This window comes from Simochromis diagramma, unplaced genomic scaffold (genome assembly GCF_900408965.1).
Source record: "Simochromis diagramma unplaced genomic scaffold, fSimDia1.1 OVJJ01000753.1, whole genome shotgun sequence".
In the NCBI taxonomy this organism is placed as follows: domain Eukaryota; kingdom Metazoa; phylum Chordata; class Actinopteri; order Cichliformes; family Cichlidae; genus Simochromis; species Simochromis diagramma.
Window position 1 is genome coordinate 10,418,067 of NW_024387523.1, and position 27,731 is coordinate 10,445,797.

Below are 27,731 nucleotides of genomic sequence, written 5' to 3' on the forward strand. Positions count from 1 at the left end.
CCACTATAGTTGTGTCTCACAAATTTGAAGGCATTTTTGAGGTTAGAGAAAGCATTATGTCAGTTTGATGACTTCACTAAGGCATGCTCCAGATTTCACGATGCCATCAAACACCCGTTTCAATGTAAAAACGAACGCAAACCAAGTCTACAGTCACACTGGCGGAAACACTGGTTAGAGACCACAGCGCCACCAACATTGCTGTGAACATGTGCAATCAGCTCATGATCTTTATGCCTTTGAAGTAGAATAACACTGAAACGGGGTCGTGGTCTGAAACTACTACTACTACTAGAGTGAATTGGCGTCCTCAAACCGTCTTTGGTGCATCAAGACGGCAATAAAATGGGAGAAACAGCAATAAGACGGAGTCAGTCTGCGGTCAGTTTTTGAGTGAGTGAGGTCAAGTTGGCAGTTACATTAATCTGTTTGCAGTAATGCGGCAATTAACTGTGATACATTGCAAATCTTTTGCCGTCTGTTACAAATCTGTTGCCGTCTGCATCGTGCACAGTGCTGAGCCGAAGCTGGGATGGACTTGATCCGCACATCAGGTGTGGCTCCCTCAGCCAACAAACAGACACGGCTGATCTACTGCATTAATGTTTAGTGTTCTAGTAAGGGGGGGGGACCTCTCATTTATATTTCAGATAAATGAGAGGTCTTTCTGATCTTGTGTACTTAAGGCTCATAAATATTCTATAAACGTTGCAGTGACAGCAGTAATGAATACTGTAACAGATTTCAAAGTATTTATGGGACTTAAATGCATCTTACATTTGTTGATCTATGTGAAGCTGGCAGTGTTGAATTTGTCTCAAAACCCTACGTGGGCATCAATATGTGTAGTTTTCGACATTTGTACGCACAGAAAGGTTTTTGAAAGGTAAAATTATTAGATTGATGAGGAGAACTTAATAAATTGTGCATAAATGATTCGTATTTATTCAGGTTTGGATGTGTGCATGTGTAAAATAATTGCATCGTTTTTGTGCATGGAATGAAGCATGCTCGTGTGAGTTACGCACAAATCACCGAACAGGGTTGGAAATCTTAGTTTATACCTGATATGACATCGTACACATTTTCAACACTTTTGAGGCAAATTTCTCTCCGTATACTTACATACAGATGTGAAAAGGTAACGTTATGTCATTTTTGCGACTGGACCATAATTTGGTTTTATTTCTACTAAAAAAAAACAACAACTTTAAAACATGAACTGAAAACAAACATTTTTGATGAAATTTGGGTAAATTCCATTTTCCAATCCATTAACCATAACTAAGGGGACGCTAGATGATTCCACACACTCTGAATCAACCAGCAACCAAAGATGGTGCTCGTGGGTGTGCTTATTAGCTTATGTTTGTGAGAAAGCCCCATGTGAATTGTAAGTAAGGTCTCATTTATGCTGTGCTGCATGTAGGAGCGTTCCAGTGATTGAATATTTGTACTGTATAACCGCAGTTGCTTATTACAGGCGGCGTCTGATTAAAGAGCGAGCAGTTTTATTAGAGTCAACTTTCATTCAATGTGTCATCGTGAGCGAGAGGAAGCGTGGCAGGAAAGAAGAAAAGTAACCTGTGACGACGGGGAAAATGAGCATTAGTCAGATGATGAAAATATATGACAGGGAAAGTCATTTTTCAATTTCCCTTGGCATAAAATACTCCGATCGGTAAAAAGTATGAATCCATTCTCGACCATCTTGACAAAACACTGCTTTGAAAAGAAAATGATAGTGATAATATTTCATTCGTATTCGCTACAATGCATTCAGAGTGAGAGCATGAGGGTGTTTAAAGGCCAGGGAGGACAGGTTATATGGAGGGGAGGAATGAAGCAGCTATTGCTGTGAAGATTATGTAGAATGAAACAAAAAAGAAAAATACAGCAATGCAATGCAGTTCTAGACATTATAGTAAAAAAACGTTTGTCGTTTAGAGCGCTTAACAAACTTATTAGATCACCTTTCAATTTTACAAATCAGTCAAAAAATTGTTTAAATGTGTTTTTTTTTGTAGACATAAAACTATTTTTTTCTGTTCAGGGATGTAAGTAGAAAAAAATAATAATGTACTTTAACATTTTTTACTTTTTTGTAAAACAGCACATTTGAAAATTCATGGATAACAATAATTATATTGTAAACATAAAAAAACATAATGTTAAAATATAAAATATAATGCTAAAATAACACTGAAAATTACGTTTTTTTGTAAAGTGGTCAATTTGAAAATTCTCAGCTAAAAACAATTATATTTTAATCAGAAAATCAAATCAAGTCCATTTTGATTAAATTAAGAAAACAATTTGGTAATTACCAATAATGTTAATTTTCATCAAGTGTGGCTCGAACCTTATATATTGAGTGGTGGTCTAATAAATTTGTTAAGCACTGGATGTCATAAAAAATTTTAAAAATAGTTTACAACACCCAAATAAATCTCTGATACGATGATGTCACCCTAAAAATATAACATTGCATTTTACTGTCTTTTGTTTGATTCAGTCGTGCGGTCGAGAAAGACGTGTTCGCCGCTCCTCAGCTTCCACTGAGTGCGGTGCCCAGCGTGTGTTATGCGTCTCCTGCATGTAGATTTAATCAGCTAGAATCTGCATAATGAACATTGTTAATTTGATGGAACAGAGAAATGAAAAGCTTTTAATGGAGCTGTGCAGGGAAAAAAGGGGAGAAACTAAATTAATTTTTACATTTTTAACAACAAGAATAATAAGTAGAGTTGTAATTTTCAGTTACGCCGTGACCCTGGAGCTCTTAAACTGCAAACTGCTCTTAAACTTTTGTTAAATTAGCAGATATCACATAAATGGGTAAGAGCAGTAGAAGTGGGTAGCATCATGGCACTTGATGCACCACCCAAAAAATGTTGCACTGCTACTGAACGGGATGCCGAGGTTTTTTCTCGAAGCACAACAACCACAAACACAGCAAAGCTTCTCTTGAGCAAATTGGCTTTATTTGTGGCATTATTCCACGAGGAAAAACGGAACGTTGTTGGAAAAAGTTGAGTCAGTTTAGTCTTAATATAAGATTTCCATTTGACAAACCCACACGCATAAAAAGGCCGAAACTTATCATCCTACGGTAATGATAGGAATTCACTCTTTCATTCTCCCCATCTTAATAACGCAATTTATACCAATATATAGCTGATGTCGGTCATCTTCTCAACATCATGCCTGGCTTGAGATAAAGACCACGGAGAAGAAAGAAAAAGAGAGATGTGTCTCTCCGCTACAATTATTATCCGCTAAGCTGACATCTCGTGCTGCTTTATGGAGACTGGCAGACCGAAGAAAGAAATTTGATGGTGAGAAGGGAAAAAAAACTCAAAAAAACACGGTGTGGGAGTGAAGGGAGGAGAGAAAAAAATGAAAATGGGAGCCGAAGTGAGAAGAGCAGGAGAGAGTAATAGATGAAATGGAGATAGTGACAGAGAGATGATGGGAGACTTGAAAAAACTCGGAAAGGACTGGCAGGCATGACGGGTGAGGAGGAAAGAGAAGAGTGAGAGACAAGGAGGGAAAAAAAAGAAAGAAAGAAAGCCAGGAGCATACAAACGAAGTCATCGACAAGGAGGCGGCGAGAAAAAAAGGATGAGGGAGAAGAAAACTGCTACAGAGGGTGAGATGTGGAGATGTGTAGAAGAAGAGATGGAGGAAGAGTAAAAGAAAAGGTAAAAAGAGAAGCATAGCAGTTCATTATCGTGGACTGAACAAGGCAGGGCAGAGCTGCTGCTGCTGCTGCTGCTTACAGCATGCTGAGATCCATCAGAGAACCAACACACTCTCAGCTCAAAGAATTGCATCAGACAAAGAATCACATTATCGGCCTGCCACAGAGATCATCTCTTAACTTAAAGTACTTTTAAATTATACTTCTAATGTTACAGCACTTTTTACATACATTTGTTTACAGTGTTGTGCCAGTGTGCTGTCACCAGGGGGCAGTGTAAAAAGATATACGAGTTTGTGGTGTTGTTGGTCCATTGCATTTTAGCACAGGTATTCTTGTTCCTCTTAAGATAAGTTAGCGTCAGGTCAATAACTTGCTTTACTTTCTAATTAAATACACGGATGCTCTGTTATGCTTTGTGTTTCTATTTAGTGAATATTTGTCGGTTAACCAACTAGATTAAAGTGGTTACAGCGGTAAACATTACAGTAACCAGTTAAACTAACCCTACACATGTCTTTAAAATGTGGGAGGGAGGTGCAGTACCCGGAGATGAGTGTTTCTGCCATCGCCATCTTGGTTGTAAAAAGACATCTGACTGCAACTTGTGACAGATAACTTATTAGCCAATGAGCGTGCAATATCATACTTCAGATAATCCTCCGTTTAAAATACAAACCAAGACCTACGGAGCCCCCCAGGGGACATGGGAGAAAAAAAAATTAGGGAGGAAAAAAAAAAATTAGGGAGGAAAAAAAAAAACTTAGGGAGGAAAAAAAAATTAAGACGGACTTTTGCGAGATCTCGCAAAAGTATTGCGAGATCTCGCAAAAGTATTGCGAGCGCTCGCAAAAGTATTGCGAGCGCTCGCAAAAGTATTGCGAGATCTCGCAATAAGTATTGCGAGCGCTCGCAAAAGTATTGCGAGATCTCGCAAAACTCCAACAATGGCGGCAGCTACTTAGTTGTAATATTACTCTTTCTGGGTCACAAAATACACTTTTAAGATATTTTGAGGCGTGAATGTAGTTGTGTAAACGTCAGATACCTGCTCGGTTTACAAGACATCACATATTTGCAAAAGAGCTCCGACGTTTTTGGAGATCTGACACCCACTAGCTCGAAGCTAACGGGAGGTCGAGACCTACTACAGCCGGGAGAAACACCGCTTTCCCGGCACATCGTGCCTCGACCTCCCGGTCGGCTTCGAGCTGGCGGCCTCCGAAGAATGCGGCTAAAACTTTTGCGAGATCTCGCAATACTTTTGCGAGCGCTCGCAATACTTATTGCGAGATCTCGCAATACTTTTGCGAGCTCTCGCAAAAGTCCGTCTTAATTATTTTTTTTCCTCCCTAATTTTTTTTTTTTCCTCCCTAATTTTTTTTTTTCCTCCCTAATTTTTTTTTTCTCCCATGTCCCCTGGGGGGCTCCGTAAAGACCAAAACTTTCAAAATAGACTAAATTTTTTATTTAATATCATTGAAAATGAGTGGATGAAAGGAAATTCGAAAGGAAAGCGGATTAGCCTTTTATAGGAGTAAAAGTCTTTCTGCAACCACAGCTGTCGCCATCTGGTGGCCATCAGATAGAATGCAGGTTTGAGGGACCTCCACATTGGCTTTGCTTTTCCAACTCGGAAGATAAATCCATTTATTTATGTTTTTACTGTCCTTGCTTTAAATACGCTCTTTATGATAATCTGTCTGGTTGCTCGTTTGTCTAACTGCTGCTTTCCTCTTAGTAATGTTGTAAGTTGTTGCAACTGATACAAATAACAGCACTAAGCAACAAGAAGACCCATGTTATTATAAACCGGAACTATTCTGTATTTTTCTGAACTTTAGGTTTGGGTCCCTCTTTTCTGTGTTGATGTATCTTTTTACTTTATTCACACGTCTTTGTTCCTTTGTCTCTGGTGTTTTTGTAGCCTATTAGTTCATCACTGCTGCTCGTTTGGACAGCAGGCATGGCCTCGTCTAACCCCCATATCTGTGATAAAATCTTAATCTTGCAAATTCCAAATGTATCTTCACACAGCTCTGGAAACCATACACCCACACACACACACACTTGCACATTTTTAAAATACACAGAATTTAACATCCACCCGCATATATATTAGTTTCCCCCATCCCCTCAAGTTAAACACACACACACACCAAACACACATGCAGGTTTTATGATGTGTGTGTGTTTACATATATTCTGCTACGCATAGACACCCTGGGGCGTATTTAAGGTTAAGCATGAATGTTCTTGGCTCCCTGTGGTTTACGCCCATGTATGACCAGGAGTCGTCTGTGATTTGTCTTGTCTGACCAAGTGTGTGTGAGTGTGCGCGCGCCTAGTGAGCACCAGCTGGCCACCATCTCTACGACAGTTAGTCTGGCTTCATGATGGATGATATGGGCTATAGAAACTCTCTCTCCGTCTCTGTCTCTTACGCACACACACAGGCAATCTCAGAGGTGCTTGAATGTAAATGTCTGAAAGGAATCCCCCCCAGGTAGCAGCTCAGTAAATGCTGCTCTCTCACACACACACACACACACACACACACACACACACACACACACACACACACACAGTGGCACTTTTTTCTTATATGCAGTAAATTTCCATACACACACACACACCTGCTTATTATTATTGTAATATTTGCTGCAGCTACACTGAAACACACGTCCGCAGCCTTTGTGACCTTTTCTTCGCGGCTTCTGTGATTGTGTGCACTGAACAGTGATTGAACTGCCATAAACAGCACTAACACTTGTTTGCAGTCATTTGCTTGTGTGTCGCCTGCAGGCTTTTCATGCAAGGTGCAGGAAATGAATTTGACCCAGCCTCTGGGCTGCCGGGGTATACATTGGGGGGCACGGTCCAGGTGAACTGTGATATGTGGCGTGTCAGCACTGCTGAGCTGTTGCTAAAGAGAATCACTATTGATGGATTTTGTGGTATGGGAGAGAATATATATTAGTCTTAATGTAGTTTACAAGTTTGCGGCTGTACGCCATCGCAGTTGGTGGTGAACATCAAACAGTCAAGATGTGATTGAAGTGCAGACTTTCAGCTTTAATTGAAGTGGTCTCACAAAATTATTGCATTAACTTTTTAGGAATTTTAGCCATTTTTGTACATAGTACCCCATTTTCAAAGGCTCAACTGAAGCATTTTCAGTGTTGTGTGAAGGTTCTTCTCAAAGTGTTATCATAGCTGTTCAATGGAACTGTCAAAATGAGGTCTAATTACTTTGGTGTAGCATGAATGGCCATGGGGGTTCTCTTTATCAGTCGAGATAAAGCTGTAAACTTTGAAAATGCAGTTAAACGTCCAAAATTTATTCCCTTCTTTACATCCAGTAGGCTGGAATGGAATCTGATTCTAATCCCCGGGCATCGTGTTTGACACCCCTGGTCTACAAGGTATGGAGAAACAGAGAGAGCTTAAAAGAGGTGCAAACCACTGGTTACACTCAAGAACATGAAGTCCAGCTTAGACTTTGCCCGCACTAAAAAATTCTTAGGACCAAATAGAGATGAACAAACATGCTGCAGACAATGTTATGGTATGAGCATGTATGGCTGCCTGTAAAACTGGGACACTGGTGTTTATTGATGATGTGAACGCTGATAGAAGCAGCAGGATGAATTGTGAAGTGTACAGGGCTATACTCCCTTATCAGATTCAGACAAATGCTGCTAAACTGATTGGAACATGCGTCACTGCAAAAATGGATAATGATTCAAAGTGAAGTGAAAAAGCAACCCAAAAGTTTCTCAAAGAAATGTGATACTCTTGAAGTCAGTCACCTGATTTCCTGCCCACTAAAGCAGCTTCTAAGTTACTGAAGGCAGAAAGACCCACAAACAAGTTGCAACTACAGGTGGCTGCAGAAATAAAAAGGCCTGTATTTAATGCATTTCTTTTGCTGAACCCCTTAAATTGAAGCTGAAAGTCTTCCTTCAAATTATATCTCAACTGTTCACAGAGGCAAAACCTAACCGTATGTACTTGACCAACTACATGCAGCTCCAACACCCTGAACTGGTCTATTCATGCTCATATAATATATATGTGTCTTAACATGCGCGTCACTGTGACGGACACACTGACACCTGACTCGCCCATCCTCTGAGACAGCTATAATCAGCTTACAGTCAAACCTGTTGCCCCGTATATCACTGTGTCACCTACGTGCACATAAACAAGCTCCCATAATCCTCCCTTATACCCACAGACATAAGCATACCACCTTACAAAATATTAATCTGTCAGACGTAATGTCCTGATGTGTATCGACACAAAACAAGCACCCGTCCTGTCGCGGTTCTTCGTTTAATAAAAGAAATGTTTCACGCGGACACAATCGAGTTTTTTACGACTCAAATTTTAACACCCATCTGCAGTTTAGATGCTTGATGCGCGTCCGACTAAATGAAAAATTCCACTCTAATTTGCAATAATACTTGAGGCGAGCTTCACATTAGATTAACAAACTTGGAGGTGCGGTGTCTGGGTCATGTCACCTACGTCCTTGTTTCGTGCAAACACTCCTCTGGGGGCATTCTGCCTAATTGGTTGGCTAATTAAAGTGAAATGTAAAAGGCGTCAGCTGCATCACCAGTGTATGTTGGATCTATAAAAGTAATCATGTCTCCAAACATGCATTAACCATAAAGTCATCATATTGATTTAAGTGCTTGGAGAAAACGCTGGAGAAACATGTGTCTGCATGAAGATACTCGGCTGTACAGCTGCGGTGGACAGTTTGATGGATGGGCTCCGAGCACAGGTTTTCATTCAGTACCTAACGTTGTAGCTCGCATGAGGCATCGAGTGCTGTGCCTCAGCAGGGAACACATTTCCCCTTTTTCTTTTTTAAGTGTATTACCGTTAACCTTGGATTGTCCAAGGACTACATCTGAATTTAAAAAAACCTAACAATATTTTCCCTTATTTTCCACTAGACATAAACTCTTTAGTCAGTGCTGGCGGGGTTATTGAGATTCTTATTAGGCTCCTGAGGTGTTTTGTGCGGCTGTCAGATGTGCTTTTTTGATTAATGGCCCTCTCATTGATCATAAGACGGAGTGGACAGAGACTGCACAAAAGCATCGCATTCTCTGTCGCTGCCTACCGACTTTCACTCCATTTTTTATTAATTTTTTTAATGAACGAGTGCCTGTTGCGAGCTGTAGCTTCGCGTGCTCGACTGTTTAAAGCGAAAATGCAGAGCGTGTTTTCGTCCCACTGCTGGGAACACTTTAGAATTTCACTATCGATCAGCTACCAGGCGTTCTTTCATACTCACGGTGCTTTTCTGCTGGGTACTGTTTCTGAGAACTTGTCGATAGTTTGCCAGCATGTTTTAATAATAAAGCTCGATATGAAGTCCACTATGTCTTAATTTGATTCCTTCAAAGGCGTTTGGATCAGCTCTGTTTGCTGTATTGGGTTTGCCTTGCTTTGATATATATTAAAAAGAGGGGTTTTTTTTACATCTAAATTCCTGAAAATGAAAATGTTTAACATACCTTCAGATTCTTTTAACGGACGCTGTTGGGTGATTTAAGCAACCGTGGAAGCTTTTAAAACCTCACTCTTTTCCTTTTATACACCGACTCCCATATCTAAATGTTCTTTTTTGTTTTTTTGTTCTTTTCTCCTCCAGTTACACTCCCCTCCGTCTCCTGCACCGAAGTTCGACAACCACGTTCTGTCAGACAATGAGGTAAGTGTGTGTTAAACTCCCTTATTCCCAAAACTGACGTCTCCGGTCCCGAGACAGCAGCTCCTCTGATATGCGAATGCAAATGCTCCGAGCACCCGAGAAAAAAAAAATAGAACACAGTGGAAAAATAGTCAGATAACATCACACAATGTGCTTGGGGGGGGCGGACGTAGCAGGGGTCCTTGAGTATGAATGCGTCAGTGTTTTAACAATCTTATTATCTCCACTGTTGTGCCGTTTTTGACGTGCAGCTTTTTTGGCGATATTAGATGAGTAATAACCCAACTAAAGAAGAAGAAGAAAAACAACACGATTGTGGTTAACGGTTTGTGTCATTTTTGTCTTTCTCCCTCTCTCTCTCTGTGCCTTTCAGTCAGCGGTGTACTCCACAGTCAACAAAACAAACTGTGACGACGCTGTTAACGAGGAGGACAAAGAGCACGACTACAGCAGCATAGCGGAGATTAAAGGTCTTGTCCCGGCCTCCTCCTCCGGTGACCTCTACGCCACCGTTCGAGATATCTACAGCCAACCCGATGAGCCCGGCCCCGCCGACAGCACAGACCCAGGCTACGAAACCATCCGCATCCCAAAGACTAATAGCTCAGAGGACGAGCACCGAGCCGAGGGGTCAGACGTGGGCAAGGCGGAGCCCGACTATGAAAGCGTCGGAGAGCTGGGTCTGGGCCCAGAAATGTCCCGCCTTTAAGTCATCGTCCCCGCTCCCCTCCTCAGTATCGCCTGGATGCATCTAACAGACTTCGCTGCAGTGCTTTAAGCTTGCTATCAAGGATGCTTTGGGCGCATGACTTGTGAACAGAAAACAGCTCGCCGCAGCATCCACCCAGCCGTGCACGAGCATCCTCCTTACAGCCTGGGTACGGTTTATCATATCCAAACTTGACTCCTTTAGTTCATCAGTCATGGTGAATGTCATCGGTACTGGTGGGCCTTAACAACACTTGATTGTGGAAGAAAAATATTCAATAGTTAAACTATCAAATAAATATCCAATCGCAACACTCATGCAGCATTTTAATAGTTAGCTAACGACACTATCTAAGAAAAAGAAAAAAGTAATTCAGTGCCATAAAGTGATGGTGAAATTCATGCACTTACACACGTGAAGGTTATATTATTTGTGTGCTCTCTCTGCAGCTGCTAGTCTTTCTAGTTTCTTCCGAGTGACTCAGTGTCATGTTTTATTGAGGTGTCAGGTGGTGTATTTTTAGGCTTTTTTCCTGTCAGGTCGGCAACACCTCCACTGTGCATTCTCCACAAGAAATTAGGTTTCTCCCACCCCTCTCAGTTTTGCTGCCAAACGGTTAGCAGAGACAGAGGTTGCATTCAGTAGATTTTCACCATTTAACACAGCTGATGAATTCCCTGCCGCGCACACGTGTCATTGCTCAGACTACACGGCGCATGTGTGTGGGCTTAGCGTGTCGCAGGTTGACGCTAGTCATCTGTGGAGAGCCAAAAAAACGGAAAACGAGGAGTGAAGGAAGAAGGGAAGTGTCGCAACACGTTTTTAAAGCTTTTTTTTGTTGTTGTTCTTTTAGAAGAGCTACAGTCGATGTCAAAGGGTTTTTTTGTGAATTTCATATTTATTTGAAGACGATTATTGTTGTGTAATTGTGAAATGTTAAAGTATGTCTGTGAGAGAAAAAAGCGAATAGGCATTTATAAAAAAAAATAAATTTCTAGCGTTTTTACTGAGATACTAAATGAAAATGAGTTGCGAGGATTGTGGCAGTTAGGTACGTGTTCCCCCCAGAGCATTTAAAGAGTTCATTGTTTTTAAAAAAAACAACAAACAAATGAAAGAAAGAAAGAAAAATAAATGTGTCAGTGTATATTGTCATTTTGCACACTTTGGTCAAACAAGTTCAGATGACATATTGTGATGAAATGACGCGACGAGCTTGTATTATTGTACTTCGTATGTTTCCTCGAGTCTATTCTTGGTACAGTCTTCTGTCGGCATTAAAGCACAAGTACAGATTATCGAAAGCAGTTGACATCGCTGCACACTTTTCAACATCTAGCGCTTCTTTTTTTCTTTTAAATACAGGAAACCATGCCTGTCTCTATGTAGCTTGAACTGACGACAGTGCCAATCGAGGCTTGTAGTTAGAGGAGTATTTTAATCAACTGTTACTCGCTGGAAATTTAATGTGAGCTTTTACTTATTTGTACAATGTCCAGAGTCATATAGTTTTAAAATAAGATTAAAAGCACTGATTGTATGACTTGTTTTAAGAAAAAAAAACCCAACTTCAACCATGTTTTCATGTTATTTTAACTCAAAGTTGATGGCGTTTCATATCTGAGAATATCCATTTAAATGCCAGACATATGGTACAGCTCCTTTTGGTACATGCATATTAAGAAACCTGTGGTACTTTTATTAAACACAAAAAAGAAATTGCCTCGTTACTGTTTATTTTTAAATGAATACTGCCTCTGCTTTGTGCTGTAAATATCTTTTTTTTTGTCGTCGTTATTATTTTTATCATTGCTACAGTATGTAACCTCTTAGCAGAAAAATCGGTGTCATCTGTTTCCACCCACATCAGAATATTACAGCGTTACAGTATCTCCAGCTTCGGGTTTGTGTTTCATTAGACATGCTGGAGCTCGCCCATGGTTTCATACGGCCTGCTCTGACTGCTATCGGATTAATAAATTATATACATTTGAAATGCTGTTGTATCTCCCAGTGTTGCTACTGTGAAAGAGGATTTTAAATGACACTCCCCCCCACACACCCACCTCCCAGTATTTTATGAGAAAAACGTCTTTAATTACCAGTTTTGTTGTTTTCTTTTTTACTAGGAAGGAAGATCTGCCAAAGTTGGGGGGGTGTTGGTGCCAAATCTAATCAGGACAAAACTTAAACACACCGCTAAAAGATGCTTACTTGCACCAAAAAATTATTCTCTCAAGCTGTTGGTCAGATAAACACATATTTCCTTATAGGGATTGGGGGGGGAGTGGAGAAGCACCCTCACTAAATGAGATGATTTGCCCCCCGCCCCCTCCCTTCTCCTCCCCCTCCTCCCGCTCACGACCATCAGACAACTCTATGGTGACACCCGCCTTTGATTAAAGGGCAAAGCCTGGTTTGGCGGTTATAGCCACATCTGTCACTCCACTCTGTCCAATTTCCATTCTGTGCATGTAAATATTTTATGACATGAATTGTTCTATTAAATATATAAGTATAATAAATGGTGCCATTTTGTCTTTTAATTCTCTGGGGCGATGTCTTGTAGAAGGATTGTACGCTGGGTAAGAGTTTCCAAAAACATTAACGTTTGACATTAATTAGGTCATTTGTTTCTGTGATAACATTCTTTGGTGTATTTTCTCTGCCACGCTGGGTGATAATTACGATGAATCAGCGTGCTGGCACACTTGATTTATCAAACTGAACTTTCTTTTCAAAAGAGAGAGATTTATCCCGTGACTTTTTTGGTTCTCAGAGAGCGATAGCTTGTGAAATCACACTTTTAAATGTCTCATTTAGTACGTGATGCCAGCTATATGAGAGTTAACAGCCCTCTGAGGCGGCTTTAAGATTATTTGAAGGAAGGGGACTACCCCGGTCATCAAGTTAGAGACCCCTGGGCACAAGTGTTTAATAAGACCCTGCTGACTTTTTTCTTACAGTTCTAAAACGTTATGGAGGGCGCTGTCTATCCTTGGAAAATTAAAATGTATTTATGATGATATAAATTCATCCCTAAGTATGTAAAGTATTTTTTTTCCTTCTTCCTATAAGGATAATGCTGTTTAATCGAAGGGTCCTCACACCTGTTGTTGTCTCCTTCCTGTCCTCCTCTGCTCCCCTTTCGGTTCTTTGTGTCTTTCTGCTTCTTCTACTCCTTTTCCTCCTTTTCAGGCTCAATTGCAGGGTTGTCAAAAATAAGGCCCAGGGGTCAGAATTGACCAACAAAGCCTCCAATCTGGCCTATTGGACATCTTTGGAAAATGCGAAGAACAGCATAAATTTTGGTCTTTTAACTATATTTTAATCATTTTAATCAACTTCTTTGCACTGACTAAAAAGCAAATTTCACTGGTCAGGCCCAATTAAGATGACAATGGGCTTTATATGATCCAGTATGTAAAATGAGTTTGACATCCCTGCTCTACAATGTTCTGTACAATTAGGTCCATTAGTATACAACAGCACAATTTTTTATTTGTATTTCCTCTTTGCTTGTTTGTGGGGTTCTCTCTGGTTTCAGTTTTTTCTTCAGGGACTGAAAAGCATGCTCTATTGGGCTGGGATTAGGTGAAAAATTGAAAAATATCCAATTTCTTTGATTTGAGAAACTTTTGGGTTGCTTTTGCAGCATGCTTTGAGACATTATCCGGAGAGTGTAGCCCTGTACACTTCACATCCTGCTGTTTATCCTGCTACTTCTATCAGTAGCCACATCATCGTCCTTTGGTTAACTCTCCAATTACTTTTGAGCATCTGAAAATGACTGTATGAATGCAACCCCTTGAATTCAAAGTGAAAGTTTGCACTTGGTGTAAAATCCACTGTGCTGGTATAAAGATGCAAAATGATAAAAACAATGCCATTGTATCTATCTATCCATCTATAAAAAACAAAACAGCAGTAAAAGTTGTGAAAATATATTTAAGACTCCAAAGTTATACCCTCCTTTATTTGTTATAAAACTGTGAGACCGGTTAAAGTCTTTGCCAGGGTGATTATGGCCCCCGGACCTTATGTTCAACAACCAGTTTTACCAGAACAAAACTGGCATGTTAAAAAAAGGGAAATAACCTGTTGTTTTTATAAGCAAAAAGGCAGACCAGTTCAGCTCATTTAATTTATTTATTTTTAACCAGATCATAGTAATTCAGAGGTCCCACGGCACCTGAAAAGTAGGCTGTACAAGTAGGTTAAAGCATGAAGCTTTGCTGCCTGGTCCAAATCTTCTCTCTTCCACAGCCTAAATTCCCGCCTTTTTCCTTTCTTCCCTCTGCCATAACCCCCTCCCTTCTCGCTTCCAATCTCTCCTTGCGTCATTGTTTTCAATGGAGCATCCTCCCCGGTTGCATTACCTTCTTTCGGAGAAGGGGAGCGGTGGGGGCTTGTGGAGGCGTGTGCAGCGCCGACCAATTAGAGACCGCCGTGGCCGCCGGACCGCACATGTTTACAGGCAGCATTCCGCCGGTAGAGTCCCCGCTCGGTCTGAGGTGACGGCGGACTGGATGCGGCAGTAGTTGGAACCGGAGCCTGTTAACGGTCAAATTGCAATCTTTTGTAACACATACGGCGGGGTGTCGGGGTACAGAGCCGTGTGGGGCGGAAAAATTCGACGTGCTGGCTCCCGTGCCTCCATGCTCAAGCTGTTTGCCCTGTATTAGCCACCATTTTTACTTAATCGTGTATAAGTGTCATCTCGGCTCACGACTACGGCGATTAGTCCGCGTTTTCCCGCCGCCCCCTCAGCTCGCAGGGAGCAGAGAGGAAAACAAACAGGTCGAACGGAGGAAGATTGGTAGCCGGTTGGATGTAGAGGTTGTTTAGCGGCGAATGAATCGTAGTCGTCGGCTACTAATTCAGAGCTTGTCGGTTTCTTGTTTCTTTTTTTACGGGGTGCTTGTGCGCGGTGCATTCGGACGCTGTTTGGAGTTTCCCCCTCCTCCGAGTATGTTGCCCCTTTCTAACATTTTGTCAGGGCTGTTGGAGCGCGTAGTCTACCCGCTGCAGTTTTGTGTTTTTCACGACGCTGTTTACCGGCTATAATTCGACGGTTAATGATTTAATTTTACCGGCTCGCCGGCTTTGAATACAGTGAAACAGTTTTTAGAGATGCACACGAGGCGCCTGGTGAAGCGCTCGGTCCTCGGCAGCCGCGTTTATGCGCCGAGTCCGACGGGGGACGGTGCCCCGGTGACAGGAGTGGTCCAGGCTGTCAAGCAGGAAAACAGAGACTTGTCGGCTGCGGGAGCCCGGCGAAGCGTCTACACCGTGCTCATGCAAGACGGGAGCCTCAAGGAGTTCTCCGAGGAGGAGATAGCCTCGGGCTTCAACCACACCGCAGCCAAAGGACCACTCAAGTCCAGCCTGAAGGTACGTGGGTCCGACCGGCAGGCGACGCTTCACTGTTGTTGTTGTGCGGTGTTTTGCAGCGTTTAACCGCTTCCTGCACGGAGCGGATTTAACGGTGTCACCGCCGCCGTTCCCGCCGCCGCGGACGGGAGATTTAACCGGCTGGGATTTAAAAAAAAATGCATTATGCTGTTATTGCTATAAGGAGTCGTTTGCATATTGAAGCATATAACGGACTGTCATGACATTTGGCGACATCAGATATATAGGACAAAGGGCTTGATGGGGCCTGCGCAATGTTTATGTGGGCTAGTGGGTGGGTAAGATGAGGCAAACAAACACGCTCTGACTGCAGCGTTTTAGACTGATGTAAATAACCGGCCCGAGGTTTTTGCATGCTCGCCGCCTTATATTTTATGCATATATGTATGTGAATGTGACATTTCTTACAGATAATTCTGCGCAACCGGCATTTAATTGCACATTTGGTTAAAGACTTAATTACATTTAGGTTTTTTTGTTGTTTTTTTCTCTCTCATTCATATATTAATGCATGTTACACAGTTTAAAATCGATCGTCTCTGTGTGCACTCATTCTGCTCAAGGGTGTTATTGTTTTAAGAGCTATTATAAAAGAGATCACGCGCACTTCTTGTTGCATTAGAGTCAAGATAGTAAGTTGTGACGGTGTCCAAATCTGCAGTCCTGATGTAGGCCTAACAAGCGATGATCTGATTGCCTTGCAATCCAACTTGAATGCTTTTCTGTCACGTGGCCCCAAATAAAGATTGTGCGAGGAAGAAAAGGCCAGTTCAGCTCTTGGATGAGCACACTGTTTCTAACATAGGGGAAGTGTGTGTGTGTGGGGTATTGTGTTCATCCTTTTTATAGCGAGGGAGTGACTGAGGAATGCTTGTGGCTGAATAACAACTTTTTTTGATGCTGTGATTTTGATTGCATTTCTTGTGTGTGTGTGTGTGTTTTCATGTTGTTGATGCAGAAACTTGCAGGCTGTAATCTTCAGTCTTATTTCTATGACCAAAGCTGAAATGTTGAGCCACAGTTTGTGGATCTGTCACAGTTCCTGCAGCAGTAAATTGTACTCTTCTGCCTGAAAATGCACATAAATCTCGTAAACTGTTATTTAAATCGTTACAAACAGATGCCAGATCTTCCCAAAGATAAACCCGCTCTTCGGGGGGACTTGTTAGATCTGTGAGTGATGGGAAATGCAGTGTGAGCTTAGGTCTCCCGTTTTGCAGTTGTGCATGCAGTGATCAACACAAAAGCTGTTGCACAATTCTGTTACAGTCCCCAGCGCAGGCTGGAGAAGTGCAGCTGAGGGTGAGAGCGTATTCCTGTCAGCACAATGGTCAATTCTCTTTCAGCACGACTCAATTCCCGCTGATGTCGAAAACAAGCCATAAAATGAGGAGGAGGGGTATGCTCTGTATGTGCGTGTGTGTCTGTGCGTGTATGCATTCACATGTGCATCTGTGTTACTTTTTGTGTGCATTAGGGCGCTAATATAAATGTGATTTTCATCTGTTGTGTGTTTTGGATCTTTAACGAGTGAGATGTGACTGCTTTAAATCCTGGAACAGGAGCTGTTTGTGAGAGCATGCCACCCCGTTTGAACAGCAGCAGCTGTACGGCCGACAAAGTGGGCGCCCCCAGGTTGGCAACGGGTGGCGTGCTCCAAAGAATCTGGATGCTTGGCTCTGTGCCCAGAATGGCGAACGAATGGTCCCTGTTTTGCATGGGGTGGGAGTGGGGGGGCGCGATGCCACTTGTTGACTTGCTGTTTTGTGCAAATGTATGTTGTGTGAGAACTAAGTTACGGTGATTTCTCCAGCTGCTAACAAAGAGATCTCACTCACTTCTTGTTGGGTCGGAGCTGTCGTTGTTTGTGTTTGTTGCACACCGATGCGGGAGTCAATGAAGCAAGCTTGTTGACAGAGGCTGTGACTCTTTGTTCTAAGGCGGTGATCTCAGGCGGGCCCGTCGCTGGCTGTGCTTATTGGTTCGCTGAGCAACATCAGCAGGAACTACAGTCAGTCTGGATGCTGGCGCCCATGTGGAAATGGATGAGTAATCCTTTGAGGGTGAAGGAAGGTTATGAGTTTATATATATATATATAAAGTGGTAACCCATCTACAAGAAAAAAAGTATTACTAATATATAATAATGATAATAATAATAATAATTTGTACATAAAGGCTCATTTACCATCATTTGCTTCTGAGTGTTTGACATTGACCATACTAGACTATGGACTATGTCTGCAAGGTGTTACATCCACTTGTTATACTGATAAGACTCTCCAGCTGTGTCCATTTTATAGACTATTTAAGATGGCAATGGCGGGTTAGTGAAGTTCTGCTGTGAAGCTTCGAGCTGAGTATTTTCACCAGTATCATCTTGGTATTAAGATGTAACAAATGAGAAGTGGACTCAGGGACACCACACACTCACTGGTTTACAACTTGTGATCGACAGGTACACAGTGAGTCAGTTTTAGCCTCTTTTTTTGACACTAATGTATTCAGTATGATTTTAAAAGTAGTGATGGAGCTCATAAACTCATTAAGAAACTGTTAATGAGATCACACATTGGGGCAGTTATAGAGTTTGAAAAATTTGCAGCCTGCTGGCCATTGAAAAGAATGCAGGCTTAAGTGGAGCCCGACCGATTTATCGGTGGGCCGATATTTTCAGCCATTATTAGTTATCTATTGAACTGTTGTTATTGATGTTTATAAAGACAGATGGGAAAAAAAAGAAAAAGAAATCAAAGAAACGCCCTTCACTGATGTTATGATTGTTGATGATGCATAGTTTGTCCACCAGAGGGCACTCCACAATTTTTCTGTTCCGAAACCGGGTTTGGAACGCTACCTACACAACAACCAGCTGACCTGAGTGGAGTCGGTCAGAGTGTACACGAGTAAATACACGTTACAAATAAATAGTACACGTTACAAATATTAGAGAAATCTGTGTATGTCTCGTATGTCTGAAAGAAAAAAATATTGGCAATATCAGAATATACGATTTTTTTAATCACCAAATGTCTGTCGAAATTGGTCTTAAAAATCCCGTATTGGTTAGACTCTTCTGCATTGGCTTCCCTTTTCAGACCTTGAAGCGACTTTCATTTTTCATACACAGTCTATTGTGTGTGTCAGTAATACTCTAAATATAAAAGAAGACGACACCAGCAAACATCCTTAGCTGCTAAAGCTATTGTGCGTTACCGACATGTTCTCAAGTCAAGGAACCAGTACATCATAAGTAAAAGGATAAAAAAGGTGATAACTTCATCCACTCACTAAACCTTAATGTATACAGTGCATCCAGCTGAGATCATTTGGAGCCCAGCTAAAATAATCAAACTAAACACAGTCATTTAAATCTGTCTTTTATTTTTAAATTAGTTAGACACCTTGGGCTGTGTAATTAAAATGTAGATTTTTCAATTTGTACATAACACCCTACAGGCAGCTATAGCCCACAGTTTGGCACATGTTATGCTCAGGATATTTGGCCCAGCCTGATTAGATTGACTCACCAGGCACCATGCCAAAGGGTCATTTTGACAAAGTATTCATATTGTAAGTTAATTTTAATTTAAAAACAAAAGTGATGTTATTGCCATGTGCCAGGATATTTTTGTATGAGGATGATACACTGTTTCCCCTTAATTTAATATTTAAAACATCCAAAAAATATATTGCTGCACTTTTTTTGAATGAAATTGTGTTTTAAAAAAAGTCAATGTTTGTTTGCATTTTTTTAAACTTGTGGTCAGGATGTGGTTCAGCCCAGGAATGCCACATTGGAAAAACTGAGATTATGAGTAAGCCATTAACTGTCTTTATCAGAACTATTTTTAATAGTCATAATAGAAATTCCTCCCAGCAACAAAGACCCACATGAGCTAACAGACGTGGTTTCCACTGAAATTCTTTATTATGACCTTTGACCTGCACAGGTAGAAGAATCTTTACGCTTCACAAACTGCTGTAAGTAGGTTACGAGTTTTAATTTGTGTCTCTTTGAGTGGGACACAGAACGAGAATGATAGATGAGGAGAGGAGGGACACTCCGGGTATTTGTTCTCTGCACAGGCACTCACGCACGCATACACACACACACCAGCTTTGACATATGCGACTCGCATTTCACCACCGATTTGGCATGATTCACAATTTCCTGGCTCTCTGCAACGCTATAATTCATAAGCCCGGTGAAAGGAAGGAATTACGGTTGGTTTTATCCGAGGAATACACTCATCTTACACACAACACCTAATCTTCTCCCAGCCGGTGTAATCCATCTTGTTGTTTTACTCAAGTTTCTGTTTTCATTGTGTATTTTGCACAGCACTGGGCATTTTTTTGTGACGAGACTATATCATGAATGGTATTTGATATCCATTCGTCACGTTTTTTTCTGTCTCATTAATCGAAATGAATGGTGTTGTGTGTTGGACGTGTGCATTCTGTGTGTGTGTGTTGACTTTTCCACAGTAAAGACTAATCCTGTTGCACTGCTTTAAGATAATGATCTAGTTCACACACACGAACAGACACACACTGGCCTGAATGCCATTCTCCTCAGCGCTCGGTGTGGGCAGCTGTGTGTGTCACTCTGCTTTTGTTTTGCCATTTTCTCAGTGTGTTTTTCTAAGATCACCGTGGCTTTAGCTACAAACAGAGGTGCGTGTGTATTTGTGTGTACTGTGTGTATGTGTTGGTGGGTGCATTTGCGCTTGTTTTTTGATCCGACAATCTTGCCAGAGCAGGTCACCTTAATGGCTGAAGCCCTGAAACAAAGAAAGCCATTGTTGCTGGTTACCCCAGTCTACCTTGAACTTCATTCTGCTTTTTTATTGCTTCTGCAATGTTGCCAGAATCGTAGCAAGATGAATCAGTATGTCTGTGAGATAAAACAGGCAGTTTATCTGAGACTTTATTTTGCCGTAACAAAAAAAAATGTTGTTTTTATTACCCTTTAAGGATTTATTTAATTAATAAACACCATTACTTTGGTTGTGGCAATAGACTGTACATAATTTCCTTTTAGTTCTCAGTTTATTTGATATTGACAAAAGTTAGTCAATTTTGTCTGTTCTTCTGTAAAACAAACTAAGATTTATTTTTAGAATTAATATTTTGTTTCTAAGTGGAATTGACAATTTAGTAGCCTGTTTTGTTCTATTTTGAAACTTAAACGCTTTAGCGGCTGCCTTTTGTGTAGTTTGCAATATTTGCCTTTATTTATCTGAAAAAGTCTCATGTTCCTTAAGTACATCTACCCTGTTGAACTTATTATGGGAAATAAATATTTAAATCAAAACAAGCTGCTGATTATTTCACATTTTACTTGTGAGCAACGGCACATTTAAATCTTACAAATATAGTTATTTGGCTTATATCGTGATATATATCGTTATCGCCTGAAATGAAAAAAACATATCGTGATATGAAAAAATCTTATATCGCCCAGCTCTAAGTAAAACCAATGCAATGCAGCAGGGTTGACCTATATTCTTATTTCTTGAGAAGTTACTGAATAAGTGTGCAGTGTCCCCAAGTTTCTCAGTCTGATCCAACCCTTGCTTCTTATATCTGACAAAACACTCTGTTTGAGGCTTGGCTATGGGAGATAAGTATCAATGTGATGATGTAGTGAAACCAGTGAAATATACTTCCTCTCTATGTATTTGTTTAAAATACAATGATAGGGTTTTTTCTGTGTATAAAAATGTCTGGGACCAAAGACTTAGGATAATAATATATATATAATTTGTTTTTTTAAGCATTAAAAAGCCAGAAAGGCCATCAATTTCAAGTAAGGCCTAGTAAGGACAGATTTATACTTTACTGTTGTTTATGCCAAATTCTGACCATACCGTCTGCACACACTGGTTGTAACCAGCGTCCTGTCCGCTTGAACCAGTCTGGCAGTTTTCTGGATGTTGTCTCTTTTTAAGACCTTTCTTTGTAAACCATAGAGATGGTTATGTGGGGAAAAATCCCAGTAGATCAGCAGTTTCTGAAATCCTCACCCAGCCTTTTGGGCACCAACAACCATGCCACGTTCAAAGTTACTTAAATGACCTTTCCTCGCCATTCTCATGGTCAGTTTGAACTTCAGCATGTCTGCATGGCTAAATGCATCAACTTGCTGAAATGTGATTGGTTGACTAGATATTTGTGTTACCAAGGAGTTAAGCAGATGTTCCTAATAAGGTGGCTGTGATACATACATACATGCAAACCCTTCTTTCTCTCTCTGGCCTTATCAATAAATTGCTCACATTTCTTCCACTAAAACCTGATGGTGTTTGTGAAAGTACAGATGATGCTGTTTTTAAAAATGAATTTTCTTTTAGTTTTTTTTAAACAAATTACTTTAAAAGCAAGTGTGGTGCTATTATGTAATGTTTTATTATATTTTTGCTCATGACAGTGCAGTTTTTTGTGGAAAACCTCATCCCTCCAAAACGTCTGCAGGAAGAATAATAGACTGGTTTTGTGACTGACCACTGTTCATTTTTGACTCTGTCCAGTGTGTTTTGGCAAAGACTTTTTTTTAGGCCCAAGAATGTGGAAATTTTCTTAAACCGTATTTAGACTGTGTTCTATCACATTTGAAATGTAAACATTCAAATTCAAATTTTAGCTGCCAGGTTTTGAGGCAGCCAATGCCCAGACCTTATTTTCTGTCTATTTTTACTTTTGGTTACTCTCTTTAATAATAAATTGAAATGGACTCATTCTGTAGATGTGTTCTTCACCAGTAACAGAATTGCAAAAGATATTTATCATTATGACCTTGTTAAATAAAAAAAGAGGCCATTTGAAGGAGCTGATTGCTACTTCATCATTTCTTCCAACTTATTTATGTGGTATTTCTGCACAAGCACTGAATTATTTCTTTTTTTCGCCTCTCTACAGCAGAGCTCCAGTAACGGAGCTCCAGATGGCCAGAAGGTGGAGGGCGGCTGTCTGAGCCCAGAGCCAGCGGAGGAGCAGCGTTCAACGGACGGAAAACGTGTTAGCCGGGACTCTGACACCCGATCGGTGTCCCTGCTGGAGCAGAAACGCAAAGTAGTCTCCTCCAGCATTGACGTCCCCCACGCTAGGTAGGACTGTGTATATGAAATTCTCTAGCAGTGACAGTCTGATTCCTATCCTGCAGGCAGCTTGGCTAGAGTGGTACAGGCAAAGTTCACGAAAAGTTTATGACATAGATATGTCATCTCACAAATAGGACAGACCTTATGTGGGCTGACATCCTGTATTTTATTTGATCCTCGAAGCCATTTTTGCAGCACATAGTTTACAAGATAATTTGGCAAGAGTCTGCTTTACTCCATTACATAAATATTTTATTATATGGCCTCACACATGCTACACTCTTCCAACATACAGTGTTGTGTGTGTGTGTGTTTATTATAAATATATAGATATATAGTTGCATAGATGTGTATGTGCAAGTAATCCATATAATCCAAAGGTTCAGGCTTCAGACTGATGTAAACACTCAACAGTTTGTTTGTTTTTTTTCTACTGTTAATGTGGATGATGTCATCTCGGGCAGACAGCTGTCTGAGAACATGCCTCAAAGAACTGCTTTTCAAACCTTCTCCTTGTGATCGAGACAAGAAATTTGACTTCAAGGGAGGGAGAGGGTAGCTAAAACTGCTTCCTGACATAGCGTGAACTACACCAGTGTCTACTATAAGATAAATGTGGATTATTATGAATCGTGACTCACATAAAGCTAGTTTAGTAGAATCCAAGAGTAAAAATATGGAGGCGGAAATGAGCATAATAGGTCCTCTATAAACCGATCCAGACATTTTGTTGATTTAGGATTCTATCCGTGTTCTGAATATTAAAAGGTTTTCAGCAAAATGTTGCTTTTGGATGCTGTTTCTTTAACTTGCAGAAGCATTTATGGGTATTGTTATTTAAACGGCATGCCTCTCTGGTGGTTTCTCAACAGTTACCCTGTTGAGCGTCTTTCCTGCTACACAGCAATGACACTGTGGCCTTGCAGAATACTTTGCCCTTATAGCCCGCGTGTACAGTTGTTGCTTTCATGTGGTATAAACATTGGGGCACATATTCCAAACTGATCCTACATGCAGAACATAACCCTATACAACTGGAAATAATTATTATGTTATGATGCATTAGTTATTTCTTTACTCATTCGGTGGTTCTCTTTACACTGCACACACACACACGTGCACACAAATATTATTTTAGACCACCAGACTAATTCCCCACATAAGCCATTTCCACAATAGAGCAGTTAACCATTGGTGGGCAGCAGTGCACGACAGTGAAGTTCTATCTAATAAAGGAACAACACTCTTTCTCAATTAAATGTGAAACCCTAATACCTTGTAAAGCACTTTGCTGTTATTGGACATCACTCCTCATTACCTGCCTTCACTCTGCTGCAGGAGTCCAATCGATGGCAACTTGCTGAAAAGTACAGCAAAAGTTTCCCATTTGTGCAACTTTATCACTCCATCCTGAGCTATTGCCTTAAATTTAACTGTTATTTGTTGATGAGTCATTGATTAGAAGCTGCCTTATGGCCCATTAAGAAGGAAGAAAGGTCTATCGCATAGATTAGACTGGAATTTCATACTTGTCCTTTGGATGGGGATTGCAAAAATATTGATATTTATGTGTTTATGGTTGGATGTCTTATTGATTATCTTGCTGCTCAAGTTTATGTGCAATCACTAGACCAACTTCATGTTGTCTAGTGATTGCACCTCCTCCCACTGAGGCCAGCTAAAAACAATGTAGCCACGGGGAGATGTCTTATAAGTCACATTCAGAAATCCTCATAAAATGACTGAAAGAAGACATGACCTTCAGAGAGCTTCACATCTTCAGAGTTATTGGTGTGGGCACACACAGCACTCCGAAAATCCAAATTGGCTCTCCAGCCAGAATTCCAACTGGATTATGTATGCTGTGATCTTATTTAGACTGTGCAGACATCTCTAAGGCACCAAAAACATGAGCACTGTGTGCAATACTTCTTAAATACGTGTGTATATAGAAGCAACCAATGACTAAAGTTAGATTTGGTTTTAAACTATGGACACCTTTGCGTATTTGGGTGTGAAATGAAAAGCTAACAATGGCTGCCATGGCTACTTTTAGCACATTGCCATGGCAATGTGCTTCTGGAGTCGGGGGCTGTGTTATAACAAAAACTAGTCGTGTCAGATTGTCAGAATAGCTCGCACTAATTCCAATCTCATGGTTAGAGGTTAGGATATGGTACCTAAACCCACTATCCACTCTAATGAAGGGCAGCAGATCTTTCACAGTAAACTTGGAAAGAACCCTGTAATTATGTTTTGGTTTTTTTCCCTGCTTTGTTCTAATGAAGCTCTGGCTGCCACTTGTTGAAACACTAATACGAACATTTAAGAAGAAGTCCTTGAAACCAATTCTGTGTACAGACTTTTGTGAAATGATAGCAAGTGTTATCTTCATTTGACAAGTCAAGGTTACACTTCACTTTTTTTGTTTTTTTTAGTTTGACAATTTCCATCTGCATCTGAACCAAAAGCTGCTAAAAAAGCAAAAACAGTCAAACATGCTGAAATGCTCTGGCCTTATCAGATCTTGTATTTTTAAGTCTTTTCTGGGGTTGTTTGTGTTACTGCCTTTTTGCACATCAGCAACTTTGTCATTATTAGGGATTTGTTAGTTATTTCACTTTGTGAGCCAAAAAATGAAAGTCACATAAATACCATTTGAAGTCATAAGCCACTTTTCCATAGATTTTTCCATTTTTCAATAAATCGCTGCACCACCTTCCTATTTTCATCGCAATAAATTTAAACAAATGAACTTCTGTACAGTACTCTACTTTCATTTATACCTTAAAGACACCTCTTTTCTGTTTCTGAACATTATTTTTCTGCCTTCATTCGGCAGACGCAGTAATGACAGAGACAGGAGACATGGGAAGATAAAGCAAATGTCTATATGTGCAGATGACTTGTTTGCCCCTTAATAAAGTTTCAGCATTGAAGAAGAATAATTGTGGATTATAATTGTGCAAAAGCAGACCCCCCCCCCCCACAAAAAAAAAAAAAGAAAATCAATTTTCAGCCCAATTCATAAAGTGTGCTTGCACAATCAAGAAGATGGAAAGTTCATTGTTGCTGCCTCTAAGAGCAGGTATGATTCTAAGCTCTTTCTTTAGATATCCCCACAGTGACCTCTTCGGTATACAGCCCCATTATTGCCTCAAGATTAAGATCCAAAGGTCTCATCCGCTGCACACCTGCGACCAATTTTAAACCTGCTCCCACACTGGGGAAGAAATTGTGTCGCCACTGACCACAGAGTAACGTTTATCTGTAATGGAGACAAAGGGGCAAAGAGACGAGAGGGAGGGAGGTGGCGAGGAGTAATGGTGGCAAAGGGACGAGGGAGCCCAAGGAAGCCCAAGCACCGAGGGGAAATTTGTGCATACAGCGGAGGGGAAGAAGGTAACGGAGCTGAGAGAGCATGTGTAGCTATTAAGTTAACAGCAAAAGAGAGAGGAAAGGGAGAAAATGCCTGAGGATTTTTGTCATAGAGAACTCTCCAGAGAAGTCTGACCTTGAGGTTGTTAATTGCACTCTGAAAAAAAAAAGTTCCCTCTCAACTTGTGATTTACCAAGAAAATGTCTGGCTGTTTGATGGCTCTCCAGATCCCTTGCAACCTAGAATACAATGGGTTCCCTCCCTCGCTGGGATTCAGTGAAGTACCCAAATGCCTCTTCTGCAATCATTGGGAAACTAGAGGAAAAATGACAGTGTGCCATATAAGATGTTGGACCTCGGGGGGCTTTTTGTAACTACATTTCATGCTTCTGCCAGCTTGTCCAACTCTCTGTGCTTTACCGAGTAGCTGCGTACATTGCTTTTGTTTGCAGGATGCTTGCTTTGGCAACTTTTTATGAGTCCTGCAAACAGAAATCGATGGCATTGCATGATTGACATGTGTTGACTGATATTTTTTTCCATCACTACAACCCTCAAACGCTCAGAAATGATTTCCTTTTTTTTCTTTAAAAAAAAGATTTATTCTGCACATTAAGAGTAGAAAGATTTGCTCACCGCGGCAGGTTCTGATTTGTTTATTGCCATGTTTGTGTTTGCTGAATTATCAGACATGGTTAAACATTGTCAGAATGTAGTCTCAGCCAGCTGCTGGGTCTGCTCCTTCCTCCAAGGGCTTATGTTTTCTTTATTCAGGAAACGGCCAATTGTAACAAGAGCTAGTGGGGCCAGACCAGTGGAAAACGAATGGCTTGGCTCTTGACAAATAGCATTCAGGAGACTAATTGCTAGCAGGGGAAGTGAAGTATAACCCTAGATGAAGGCAAAATCAAGAGTGCTTTGCTTGTTATTACAAAATCCTAAAACAGCAGATCTGAGGGTTTAAATCCTCTTCTCTTCAGAAAGCCAGCAACCCCCCCACCCCACCCCAAATCTGTCTAGCATTAACAGAGGTTATTCGTGTATTTCTAAATGACTGGACCCCTTGCTGTTCCTCCATGATGTTTTTTCTTTCCTTGTTTCTTTTTTTAATACATAAAAGCTCAACAAAGTTACACATGTAATTTAATTATGGTAACTGATGACAAGGAGTCTGGTGGGGTGGACTGGAATTTGGGAGGGGACCAACTTCAAAACCAGCGTTGTTGCCAAGAGCATTTTGTTATTGTCATTTTTTTTATTGTTGATCAGTGTGCTTGCAGATCACCCAGTTTAGTGCGCTGAGCCAACCATGTGCTCCACTCTCAGAGCCGCCTGCATCAGCCAACTCAGGCATGGAACAAGGCCAAAGACAAAAAGAGGCCCAGAGGGACTCTCAAATTATCGTTTGTCTTTTGATAAAGTGGCACGACCCGTAATCAGTTTGTTTTCCTGCTGTTCGGTGGTTTTGTTTGTGTTTATGGAGTTTTCTTACCTTTTTGGAAACACCGCTGCAGCTCTCGCTGCTTTTGCACAACGTGTTTGTGTTTGCGGTGAGTGCCGGCGCTCGAGTTTCGAAATAAGAGAAAGTAGGGGAGCGGCGTGGGTTTTCGAAAGAGTGAGTGACATAGAGGGAAAGTGAGAGAGGGAGGGAAAAAGCGCACTGTGCATTTGCCAAAGAAAACAGT

At 40.9% G+C, this 27,731-nt stretch overlaps 2 protein-coding genes across 8 annotated transcripts in view; both read left to right on the plus strand.

Moving 5' to 3' along the window:
- The window catches only part of pag1 (phosphoprotein membrane anchor with glycosphingolipid microdomains 1), a 60,130-nt gene extending 47,459 nt beyond the window's left edge, over nt 1–12,671 (plus strand). For all 6 annotated transcript variants that reach the window (XM_040020630.1, XM_040020627.1, XM_040020625.1 and 3 more), the window contains 2 exons: nt 9,378–9,437; nt 9,811–12,671. In XM_040020630.1, the coding sequence (XP_039876564.1) occupies nt 9,378–9,437; nt 9,811–10,146 (396 nt within the window). In that variant the 3' untranslated portion in view covers nt 10,147–12,671. The remainder of the gene's footprint in view (nt 1–9,377; nt 9,438–9,810) is intronic.
- Nucleotides 12,672–14,117: 1,446 nt separating this feature from the next.
- Nucleotides 14,118–27,731, plus strand: part of znf704 (zinc finger protein 704) — a 61,046-nt gene continuing 47,432 nt past the window's right edge. Inside the window, exons 1-2 of one of the 2 annotated variants that reach the window (XM_040020624.1) lie at nt 14,118–15,540; nt 22,489–22,673. In XM_040020624.1, the coding sequence (XP_039876558.1) occupies nt 15,280–15,540; nt 22,489–22,673 (446 nt within the window). In that variant the 5' untranslated portion in view covers nt 14,118–15,279. Of the gene's footprint in view, nt 15,541–22,485; nt 22,674–27,731 lie in introns of both variants that reach the window. The other variant, XM_040020622.1, reaches the window with a different exon arrangement.